General features: G+C 37.2%; 1 protein-coding gene across 1 annotated transcript in view; it reads right to left on the bottom strand.

Moving 5' to 3' along the window:
• LOC106078290 (uncharacterized) overlaps nt 1-2,297 on the bottom strand; it is a 28,478-nt gene extending 26,181 nt beyond the window's left edge. The window contains exons 1-2 of the mRNA XM_056010257.1: nt 1,988-2,297; nt 216-536 (exon numbers count right to left, since the gene is read on the bottom strand). Of these exons, the coding sequence (XP_055866232.1) occupies nt 216-536; nt 1,988-2,051 (385 nt within the window). The 5' untranslated portion in view covers nt 2,052-2,297. The remainder of the gene's footprint in view (nt 1-215; nt 537-1,987) is intronic.
• Between the last annotated feature and the right edge of the window lie 10,284 nt (nt 2,298-12,581).

The following is a 12,581-nucleotide window of genomic DNA, read 5'->3' as shown; positions in this document are numbered from 1 at the left end:
GTCCAATAGTCTGTGGCTCAATTGTTTTCTTTAGTCACTTATTTCTTCTTGTATCACTGACTGAAGTTGTTAGTTAACATAAACAGGAACTATTAGTTTAAGTATCAATAGTACGGGAGAATTCAAAACGAATAATTCCATCTATAATGGTCTAATTTTAGTTTTACATTGAAACAGTCCAGTATACACTTTGAGTAACACTATTACTTCCTTACATCTGACAATGATTGTTCTTGACCATTCCATGTGACCAGCCCTGCATGTGTATTTGCCTGCGTCTGAACAGTCCATCGAGTGTTTGATATAGTGAATGGTGACATTTTCAATGTGATTGGTTTTTGTTGTCTTTTTCTGTAATTCTATCTTCTGAAACAGAAGAACGCTGTAGAATGATTGGCCACTGACTGAGCAGGTCAAGTTCACCGCAGCATACCTGTTCACGTAGATTGGTGTAGTTTCGTTTTGTCTCAAGTCTTGACTATAGGAGTTAGTTCCCCGTGTGACAGTCAGGTTGAAATAATGAAGTGTTAGAGAACCTGAGGTGGAGAATACAGAGCTTTTAATATTATGTCAAGATCAGATGTAATAGTCTATAGGATTAGGGATCCAATCATTGATATCTTTGGTAAAATGTTATGATATAATTGAGTCCTTTGACAAGGTTTAAATGTAATAATTTAATTGAAATTATTATACAACGATCATCTTAATGATATACTTAAGACATAAGATCACAGATCAAAAGCAAATATGTTTTTGAGATATTAGACAAACATGATTGATGTTTGTCTGTCAAAAGTTAGATTGTGTCATGATTAAGGTTTTATAGGTAAAAAGTTAGTTAAAATATTTCATGATAAATGTGTGTATATCAAAAGTTTGTTACAGTATGTCAATATCATAGTTCAGATGTAAAATTCCAAAAGATCCTGAGGCTAATAAATCGTTCATTTGGTCGACATCGTTAGTCAAAGGTGACTACAACTTTTATAATTTAAGCAAAAAAATATCAGCAAAAACTAAAATAAAACCCAACAAACAACTATGAACTTGTTTTAAGTCTTTGTGTTTGTCTTTTTGTTTGCCTTTGTGTTTGTCTTTTGATACGATGTTTGCTCATATAGTCTTAACAAATTTAAAGAACATTTAAAAATGAAATGTTCATCCTATAGTGTTTTTTTTTCTAATCTAGACAAAGTCTTATCTGTAGTTTTAAGATGTCTCTAGTTTAATAATTCTTTAGTTAAATAAATCGGTAGCTTGATAAGATTTTAGTTAAATAAGTCTGGAGTTTTAATACGCCTGTTGTTTTAATAAGTCTGTAGTTTAGATAAGTTTGTAGTTTAATAATTCTTTAGCTTGATAATTATTTAGTTAAATAAGTCTGGAGTTAAATAATTCTTTAGTTAAATAAGTCGGTAGCTTGATAAGTATTTAGTTTTAATACGTCTGTTGTTTTAATAAGTCTGTAGTTTAAATAAGTCTGTAGTTTAAATAAGTCTGTAGTTTAAATAAGTCTGTAGTTTATATAAGTCTGTAGTTTAAATAAGTCTGTAGTTTAAATAAGTCTGTAGTTTAAATAAGTCTGTAGTTTAAATAAGTCTGTAGTTTAAATAAGTCTGTAGTTTAAATAAGTCTGTAGTTTAAATAAGTCTGTAGTTTAAATAAGTCTGTAGTTTAAATAAGTCTGTAGTTTAAATAAGTCTGTAGTTTAAATAAGTCTGTAGTTTAAATAAGTCTGTAGGGGAAGCAAGACAATGTTGCCTCGGCGCTATCACTTACTTGAAACCATCCACTCGAAACTCCTACATGAACATATTATGGATTCGCGAAGAGATATTTTATAACATTGAGAGATATTCCAAAATATGCGAAATTAGTTTTTTTTAGTCTTTTGTTCTCAAACAGTTCAAATAATTTTTAATTATTTCATTGTCAAAATGAATAACAATAGTTTGTGTAAATTAAAAAAAAATCTCCTACAAACCTTGAGCATTCAGAAACAAAGTCCAGGTGAGGAGAAATGAACATAATTTCATCATTGTAAACATTGTCACTGCTATCTCAATTAGAAGTTAATAAAACATTTGATAACATAATGTCTTAAGGTTTGAGGGTGTATAGTCTTCACAGTCTCCGTGAGGTCAACAAACAACTAAGTCACACACATCCAGGCATACAAACACACACGCAGACTTTGTGTGAAATCCACACTTGTTTTTCTTAAGTGTCAATTATCCAACAGGCTTGGGTCTATTGTCTGAACTACAAACTCGGTTGAAACTTCCTGTTACATGGATGAGCTCACTCTGTGGCTTGCTGATCATTTGACTTGATAGAATGTGGTCGATGAAACTGATATTTGTCTATTTGTCATTCCTAAGTGTAAACCTAGATAAAACATGTAGTTATTAAAATGCTTAAACGTAACATGCATTTAATTGTTTACATAGAATATAACATGTATTTATTTGTTGACATGGAATATAACATGTATTTATTTGTTGACATAGAATATAACATGTATTCATTTGTTGACATAGAATATAACATGTATTCATTTGTTGACATAGAATATAACATGTATTTATTTGTTGACATAGAATAGAACATGTATTTATTTGTTGACATAGAATAGAACATGTATTCATTACGACATTAACTAAAAGGACATTGGTCGCCTCCAATTGAGAGTAGGGTACAGTAGATCTTTTCGTCTGCCGACAAAGTCAATGTCTATCAAGCAGTGGTTCTCAACATACTGTTATAAACCTGGTGGTGGCACAGATGGGGGTAGTGGTGTGAGTGTAGTCAGCCGACGCAAATCGCCCCAGGCCAGCGCTAGACGAGCGGTCAACCGTGACGAGTTACGACGGTCAGCCGAGACGAGTGTCAACACGGCGGTTCGGTAAAAATCGACGTCGTGAACAGAGCTCAGGAGCGTCACGAGAGTTTTAGTCATCTGACCACCTGGAAACGTCGAGCGGCGTTCTGTCCGGTTCGAGAAGGCCAGTAGGGACCCTATATAAGAGAGGAGGTGTCGCAGTCAAGACGGTCGAGAAAAGGGGCTCAATACAGCAAGGTTCACGAGAGACGGTTCATGGCAGGGGTTCAGAGCCCTGTTCACTATAGTCCGGTTGACAGCACAGTTCAGCGGTGTGGTTCTGTACGGAGCATTACGACGGTTCAGTGCGGAGTACTATCAAGTACAGTTGAGTGATCTTGGTCTGTGATCGAGTCCGACACAACGAGCCTAGTGTGTGAAGTCAGTCCTGAACTGTTGAACCCAGTGCAAGCTCGGAACGAGACGGAGAAGCCAGTGCAAGAGTTGATACGGCGGAACGGTGTTATCGGAGAGATATTTGTACAGTGTACGTGTTGCCAATTGTACAGTATTGGCTGTTATTTATCAACTATTAAAGTGTTACGTTACTTTGGAGCCCTGAGTTGTCAAGTTCTTTAAGTTGGTGGTGTAAGGTGCAGTTTGCAGAGAGCCTGGATAGTGAGATTCGTAACAATGCTTTTGTATGGCTCTGAGACCTGACAGCTCAATAGGAGGCATCAAGCTTCTTCGCTCCAAAATGGGCATACGCTGGCAAGACTAGCTTACAATGACAATATTCAGCTGGAGGCCGACGTGGACAGTGTAGAGGTAATATTTACCATTCGACAACTGCGGTGGGTTGGAAGCCTCATATAGAGGATTACTGCATGCCAGAGGCGATTTTTTTGGGGGGTTGTGGGGGAGGTGTGGCTTAATTAAGACGACTGCTTAACGTAGTTGCCTCCCCGGAATAGCTAGAAAGATCACTTCTGGAGTCATTTTGCCCCGATTGACATAGAGGAAGCCTACAGACAGCTAATGGCTTCTGAAAGAGTCAGCTGGAGAGCTCTCACGAAGGTCTTGAGACACGCATTGTAGGCCCAAAGAAGAGCCCGTGCAAGGCAGGTTCAGAAAACAAAAGCAAGTAATCTTCGGACTAGAAGACATCGCGTTCTCAAAGACATGAACTAGCCCTTGATAAACGAACAAACGAAGCATCTTTCTCGCGACGTTTATTGAAAGGCTTCAACCTAGCAACAGTCCATCTATGCAAATCAAGATAATTGATATCATGTTGAAGAACCCGGGGAATTTCGTTGGGTGACGTCTTACTAGCTACGTAGTATAATATATTATTGAACGCATGCTTTGTCAGCGCACTTCCGGCGTTGTTCGTCGCCCACTTGACATACTAGACAAGTCTGCTTCGGATGTCACCAATATTGAATGATTATAATGGTTTTAAATAACAAAACAACTTATTGTAAGTTCTTCAGGTTACAATAAACTATTATCTGAAAACTGAGAAGCACTCACATGTTTATCAAACACTTTCTGAGGCAATGGTTGTTAAGTATTGAATTGCACGTAACAGAAGTACCTAGATCTATTTCTATTAGTCGACTACACGAAGGAATGACTAGCATCATTTCGATATTATCATAGATAAATCTGATTTTTTATAGGCTATATTTAAAGTTCTGTTGTTTTTTTTTTACATGATTTGTACAAAGCTGATATAAACTCACTTGATCTGTGTCTAGTACATAGTTTGTACACGTTATGTCTCCCACACCCAAGCTCAGGTGATGGGTAAAATTTGTAAAATTTTATTTATTTAGCTGACAAAACAAAAATAAAAAAAACAAAAAACAAACACAAATCTGTTAATTAATTTTTTATGCATTAAAAAAGCGATCACAGTAACATTTACACAGATATGGCCTAGATAAAACAACAACATTGACCTAAGGTCTGTAACTCTCAGTGATGTCCAATATTTTCTAGGCTAAAGGGTCATATATATTACCAACATATCTGTCGTAGACCGCATTACTGCACACAATAAAATGGGCCTGCTGTTTGTAACTACTTGGTTTCAAGATAGGAGGAGCTCTGTGTTTGTATGTGTGAATACATTAGAACTACTTGGTTTCAAGATAGGAGGAGTTCTGTGTTTGTATGTGTGAATACATTAGAACTACTTGGTTTCAAGATAGGAGGAGCTCTGTGTTTGTATGTGTGAATACATTAGAACTACTTGGTTTCAAGATAGGAGGAGCTGTGTTTGTATGTGTGAATATATTAGAACTACTTGGTTTCAAGATAGGAGGAGCTCTGTGTTTGTATGTGTGAATATATTGGAACAACTTGGTTTCAAGATAGGAGGAGCTCTGTGTTTGTATGTGTGAATACATTAGAACTACTTGGTTTCAAGATAGGAGGAGCTCTGTGTTTGTATGTGTGAATACATTAGAACTACTTGGTTTCAAGATAGGAGGAGCTGTGTTTGTATGTGTGAATATATTAGAACTACTTGGTTTCAAGATAGGAGGAGCTCTGTGTTTGTATGTGTGAATATATTGGAACAACTTGGTTTCAAGATAGGAGGAGCTCTGTGTTTGTATGTGTGAATACATTAGAACTACTTGGTTTCAAGATAGGAGGAGCTCTTTGTTTGTATGTGTGAATACATTAGAACTACTTGGTTTCAAGATAGGAGAAGTTCTGTTTTTGTATGTGTGAATATATTGGAACTACTTGGTTTCAAGATAGGAGAAGTTCTGTTTTTGTATGTGTGAATATATTGGAACTACTTGGTTTCAAGATAGGAGGAGTTCTGTGTTTGTATGTGTGAATATATTAGAACTACTTAGTTTCAAGATAGGAGGAGTTCTGTGTTTGTATGTGTGAATACATTAGAACTACTTGGTTTCAAGATAGGAGGAGCTCTGTGTTTGTATGTGTGAATACATTAGAACTACTTGGTTTCAAGATAGGAGAAGTTCTGTGTTTGTATGTGTGAATATATTGGAACTACTTGGTTTCAAGATAGGAGAAGCTCTGTGTTTGTATGTGTGAATACATTAGAACTACTTGGTTTCAAGATAGGAGAAGTTCTGTGTTTGTATGTGTGAATATATTGGAACTACTTGGTTTCAAGATAGGAGAAGCTCTGTGTTTGTATGTGTGAATACATTAGAACTACTTGGTTTCAAGATAGGAGAAGTTCTGTGTTTGTATGTGTGAATATATTAGAACTACTTGGTTTCAAGATAGGAGGAGCTCTGTGTTTGTATGTGTGAATACATTGGAACTAAAACTAAAAATAAATCCTTAATTATTAAGCTTATGGTTCTCTCCCTTTTAAGCTAAAAGCAATATATTGATAGTTATTAACTTTATTTAGCCGAATTGAAACAAATGAATCTAATTGAAATGTGCGACTACGGCTTTAGTGGGCTTACTTTATGTCAAAGAATTTAAAATCAACGTTTGTTATTCTATAGGGCCTCTAAATTCTTTCTTCTTTCTAGGGATTTCGTAGACAGTTTACACTTCAATGTAGCTCAAAGCGACTTCAAAGTGTTTGTCATTGACGACTAAGGCAGCAATATCCCAGTCTTCCGATTGGTTCCCCTGGCAATAGAATCATTAAATAGAAACAATCTGATATAAACTTTTCACATGTAAATTATGACTGAGTCTAGTGTGAATGTATATTTTGTATTTTGTATTATTATTATTATTATTATGTTAGAAATGAACGAGTAGTCATTCTCTGGCGCTGCCAGGGTCGAGTTTCGCTAAAGAGAAACACAATTCATCGTAGTCCCTTTAACAGTTTCCACTGAGGAATTTTCTGGTGATGTGGCAGGTCTGCAGTACCGCCCTCTGACAGCAACGAGGATGTTCCTAGGAATGTTAAGGCCCTTGAAGGTGTCTGTGAGGTCAGTTGTTATAATCCCTTCGGTTATTATAACAATGGGGTATATTGTTATTTTGGACAATTTCCATAGACGCTTAATCTCCAAGCCTAGGTTTCCATATTATCTTTGTTTTTCTTTCTCAGTTTTTCTTAAATTATGAGACAGTGGTACGGCGATGTCGATAATGGGAGCGGTTTTTTTTTATCAACGAACATTATTATTATTATTATTATCCAACATCTACATTTATTTTTCACATTTTACATTCATGCCATTGTTTTATTGACTGTAAAAAGATTTTTTTGTCTAATGCATTCGATGAGGGATTTACAAATTAAGTCTGGCGGGCCGCGAGTCACATCGGCTCGTTTATACTATAGATCTAACCAATACAATCAGAGAAGATAGATATATTAGATTAGGTTAGATAGATAGATAGATAGACAGATAGACATATAGACAGATAGACAGATAGACAGATAGACAGATAGATAGATAGACAGACAGATAGACAGATAGATAGATGATAGATAGATTAATAGATAGATGGATAGATAGATTAATAGATAGATAGATAGATAGATAGATAGATAGATAGATAGATAGATGGATAGATAGATAGATAGATAGATAGATAGATAGATAGATGGATGGATAGATAGATAGATAGATAGATAGATAGATAGATAGATAGATAGATAGATAGATAGATAGATAGATAGATTGATAGATAGAGACACAAAGAGAGACAGAGAATGCTGAGAAAAGAGTAAGGCTATTCTGTTGGGTAATTCCAAAACAAAGTTCCGACGTGACAACTTCATGACGTCCAGTGATCTTCCTGTGAAAAGTGTTGCGAGACTGCGATGAGTCAGTTCAGGCTAAGTTATTCTTTCCGTAGGCATCTTACACTTTGTCAAGTGACAGTCGAGTGAGTACTGGACGCTATGAGACATAACCTTCACACGTGATAACAGTGAGCAACTCCAACATCAACAACAACCACAAAAAGAAAATAAATGTAAAACATAGTGAAACATAGTGAAACAATAGAATTTATCAAATATTTGATGCTTTAATTTTATTGACTTATAAAACATAAATAATAAATGAACAATAGAAGATAGAAAGCATTTATCGATCTGTTTACTAAGCTATTGATAGATTTTGTGAAAGATTTCACTGTTCTATATGTAAGAAAGACAGGTAGACTGGCATTAAAAAGAATTTTGTTGCAAATGCGTCTCTCAATAACAATGTTCTACTTACAAGATACAACGATGCCACATCATTTAATAACTTATTAATGCATTATGGTATTTTACTTTCGTTTTTACTTTACTGATCAAATACAACAGATTTTATATTTCAAAAGGAACCTTGCGGCGCCTCTTTGGGGAACGCCTCACACAGTTTAGGTACTACATAAACAGTTTACACCTGAGCGAAGAGTGTTCAGTAGACTAGACACACGTGGACAGAGAGTGCATATTTATTGGCACACACCTATGGTTTTAGAGTAATGTGTCAGGTGTGACTGACTACATCTAGAGTCGTGTGTCTGATGTGACTGACTACATCTAGAGTCGTATGTCAGGTGTGACTGACTACATCTAGAGTCGTGTGTCAGGTGTGACTGACTACATCTAGAGTCGTATGTCAGGTGTGACTGACTACATCTACAGTCGTGTGTCAGGTGTGACTGACTACATCTAGAGTCGTGTGTCAGGTGTGACTGACTACATCTAGAGTCGTGTGTCAGGTGTGACTGACTACATCTAGAGTCGTGTGTCAGGTGTGACTGACTATATATAGAGTTGTGTGTCAGGTGTGACTGAATACATCTAGAGTCGTGTGTCAGGTGTGACTGACTACATCTAGAGTTTTGTGTCAGGTGTGACTGACTACATCTAGAGTCGTGTGTCAGATGTGACTGAATACATCTAGAGTCGTGTGTCAGGTGTGACTGACTACATCTAGAGTCGTGTGTCTGATGTGACTGAATACATCTAGAGTCGTGTGTCAGGTGTGACTGACTACATCTTGAGTCGTGTGTCTAGTGTGACTGAATACATCTAGAGTCGTGTGTCAGGTGTGACTGACTACATCTAGAGTTTTGTGTCAGGTGTGACTGACTACATCTAGAGTTGTGTGTCAGGTTTTAATGACTACATCTAGAGTCGTGTGTCAGGTGTGACTGACTACATCTAGAGTTGTGTGTCAGGTGTGACTGTCTACATCTAGAGTCGTGTGTCAGGTGTGACTGACTACATCTAGAGTTGTGTGTCAGGTGTGACTGACTACACCTAGAGTCGTGTGTCTGGTGTGACTGAATACATCTAGAGTCGTGTGTCTGGTGTGACTGAATACATCTACAGTCGTGTGTCAGGTGTGACTGACTACATCGAGAGTTGTGTGTCAGGTGTGACTGACTACATCTAGAGTCGTGTGTCAGATGTGACTTAATACATCTAGAGTCGTGTGTCAGGTGTGACTGACTACATCTAGAGTTGTGTGTCAGGTGTGACTGACTACATCTAGAGTTGTGTGTCAGGTGTGACTGACTACATCTAGAGTCGTGTGTCAGGTGTGACTGACTACATCTAGAGTTGTGTGTCAGGTGTGACTGACTACATCTATAGTTGTGTGTCAGGTGTGACTGAATACATCTAGAGTTGTGTGTCAGGTGTGACTGACTATATATAGAGTTGTGTGTCAGGTGTGACTGACTATATATAGAGTTGTGTGTCAGGTGTGACTGACTACATCTAGAGTTGTGTGTCAGGTGTGACTGACTACATCTAGAGTTGTGTGTCAGGTGTGACTGACTATATATAGAGTTGTGTGTCAGGTGTGACTGACTATATATAGAGTTGTGTGTCAGGTGTGACTGACTATATATAGAGTTGTGTGTCAGGTGTGACTGACTACATCTAGAGATGTGTGTCAAGTGTGACTGACTACATCTACAGTCGTGTGTCAGGTGTGACTGACTATATATAGAGTTGTGTGTCAGGTGTGACTGAATACATCTAGAGTCGTGTGTCAGGTGTGACTGACTACATCTAGAGTTTTGTGTCAGGTGTGACTGACTACATCTAGAGTCGTGTGTCAGATGTGACTGAATACATCTAGAGTCGTGTGTCAGGTGTGACTGACTACATCTAGAGTTGTGTGTCAGGTGTGACTGACTACATCTAGAGTCGTGTGTCTGGTGTGACTGACTACATCTAGAGTCGTGTGTCTGGTGTGACTGACTACATCTAGAGTTGTGTGTCAGGTGTGACTGACTACATGTAGACGCGAAGTCTGAGATCTTGTTACCTATACAGTGTGTGATACGTCAAAACAATGAGTTGATGGTAAGTATTTTGATTGGCGTTAATTAGAAATGTGTTTTGCTTAGCAGCTTCGAATCAGGTGACAAGTAAAGAAGGTCATGATCTAGTGCAGACTGACCGACTCAACATTCTCAATGAACTGTAGAATGCATTTAATTAATTGACAATTCCACAGGGTACAGTGACAGATGGAAGAAGTTAAACCTGTTGAATGAATTGGACCTACTTCAGATTCGTGAAGAACAACTAAGGACCAAGCAGATGGGGTGAAGTTATGAAGGAGTCCAAGTCTTAATTTTTTTTACAATACCTCTATTCAAGCAATCCTTCATGGAACCTGACTCAAGAACCTGGATAGCTGATCTTAAAAACGACTCTATCGATTTTCCTAGAAGTTTAACAGTTGATGTATATCGCTGAGAAAAGAACTACTAGCTCGTTAGCCACTCTCTAGTTTGACTGTTAACATTTTTCAAGGAAAAAACTAATTTGGCTAGAGATCTATATCTAAGATTCTAGGGAACAGCCTCAAAGCTTCTCTGAAGGAGTACAGCATAGACCCATCCACCTGGGAGACACATGAGACACAGTAATGACACCAGTTTCGTGTTGGGTCATTCGGGCTCTAATAGCTCGTAAACTAGAAAAGATAGTGAATATTTACAATATTTAAGACCCTTGAAAGTTCTCATGTAACGGCTACTTTTTTCTTTTGCTGAAAGCGAAAAATCTATCTTTTAAAATCATTTATGCAAGCAGTTTTTTCATAAAATACACACTTTTACAACTATTCACTATTAATAGTAACAAACACATGAACACTCGCCACCAATGGATATTTTTTGTTAAGGAAATGTTTTTCTTGAGGAATAAGAGATTGTCCCTTTACTAAAAAATTAAAGCAATTATATATTCATTATAAGACATTAGTTAGGCCAGGTTCACATCTAACTTCACATTCACTTTCACCTATCCTTTGGCCTGTGGACCGCTGTGGCATCACACAAGATCCATCAACCTTCCTTCTCCATTCTTCTCTGTCATTTGTCTTTGATAGAATTTCATTCTGATGTTCTTTCTGAAAATATTGAAACCTGCCCTCTTACCTGTCTGGGTCAACCACTTCGGGGGTCAATTTTGAGTTAGTGTCTCCACCCAACTGTCTTTGTGACCTTGTTTTTTTCCAGTATTGTCTTTTAATGACTTAGTGATGTTGATTGTAAACAATAGTTATTTATTTATTCATTATTATTTAAGGAAAATTTCCTCACGAATAATAAAGATTATTATTAGTAGTAATATAAATATATTTGAAAGTATTTCTCCTAGCGCTAGGTACCATCCAATAAAAGATGTGTCAACTGAAAGTGCTAGGATGAAACTGAAGAATCTCTTGACATGTCAGTGTCTCTTCACTTCTACACAGTGCTTTCGGTTTCAAAATAATATTGACGTGAACACAGAAACTTTCAGCGACTCTCACTGGAGTCAGTTTTGTTTCTGAAGAAGTTTGAACTCAGTGGAACGTCGCACTTTTAGTTCAAATGTACTCGGAACTTTGGTACCATCTTTAAAAACACAGGCAGTAGGACTTTAGAGATGTAGCTAAAACTATTGCAAAGATGTGAGTGTGGCCATTCTAAGAGGGACAGTAAATTGTTACATCAGCTCCTATGCAAAGTATTGTAAAGATGTGCGTGTGCTCAGCTCTTATGGAAAGTATTGTAAAGATGTAAGTGTGCTCAGCTCTTATGCAAAGTATTGTAAAGATGTGAGTGTGCTCAGCTCTTATGGAAAGTATTGTAAAGATGTGGGTGTGCTCAGCTCGTGCTCAGCTCTTATGGAAAGTATTGTAAAGATGTGGGTGTGCTCTGCTCTTATGCAAAGTATTGTAAATATGTGAGTGTGCTCAGCTCTTATGCTTGATATTTAAACAAGACATGTAGGGGAAGTCGGAATATTCAAACGTCTTCCAGATCCGGCCAGCAACATGTTACACGAAATGCTTTATGTTAACCAGACATGAGATACGTTACACATAGTAGAAGATGTTGCATAACATAATTTATTTAACCAGACATGTGACATATAACACAAAACATGTGTGTGTTGCGCCAGCAGGCAGCAGTCGTGTTTTTTCGTCTCTCGTTTTAAGGCATTTTTGTGTTGCTATTTTCTAGAGCTAAGTGATCTTTCTTATACCATTAGATTTGTGTAGATGTCGTCTATAGATTGGTGTATTTAGTTTGATAGATTTAACTCACGTTAATTAAATTTAATTAGCTTTTGTATTCATTTACTATCCTTTAGTTAAACAAGCATCTTGATAAACAGTGACAGAGTGATACTCATAGCCCGAGGGTTTGATGTGCTTGGTAAAACCGTGTGCCGTGGCCACTATATAGCAGTCGCAACGGAAACCTGTGTGTCATCATCGCTAGTGTGTCAAGTCGTCGTACTGGAGTCATGGACGCAATCTACTACGTC

Source organism: Biomphalaria glabrata, chromosome 14 (genome assembly GCF_947242115.1).
Source record: "Biomphalaria glabrata chromosome 14, xgBioGlab47.1, whole genome shotgun sequence".
Classification (NCBI taxonomy): domain Eukaryota; kingdom Metazoa; phylum Mollusca; class Gastropoda; family Planorbidae; genus Biomphalaria; species Biomphalaria glabrata.
Note: the sequence above shows the minus strand (reverse complement) of the source record. Positions and strands in the feature narration are given on the sequence as shown.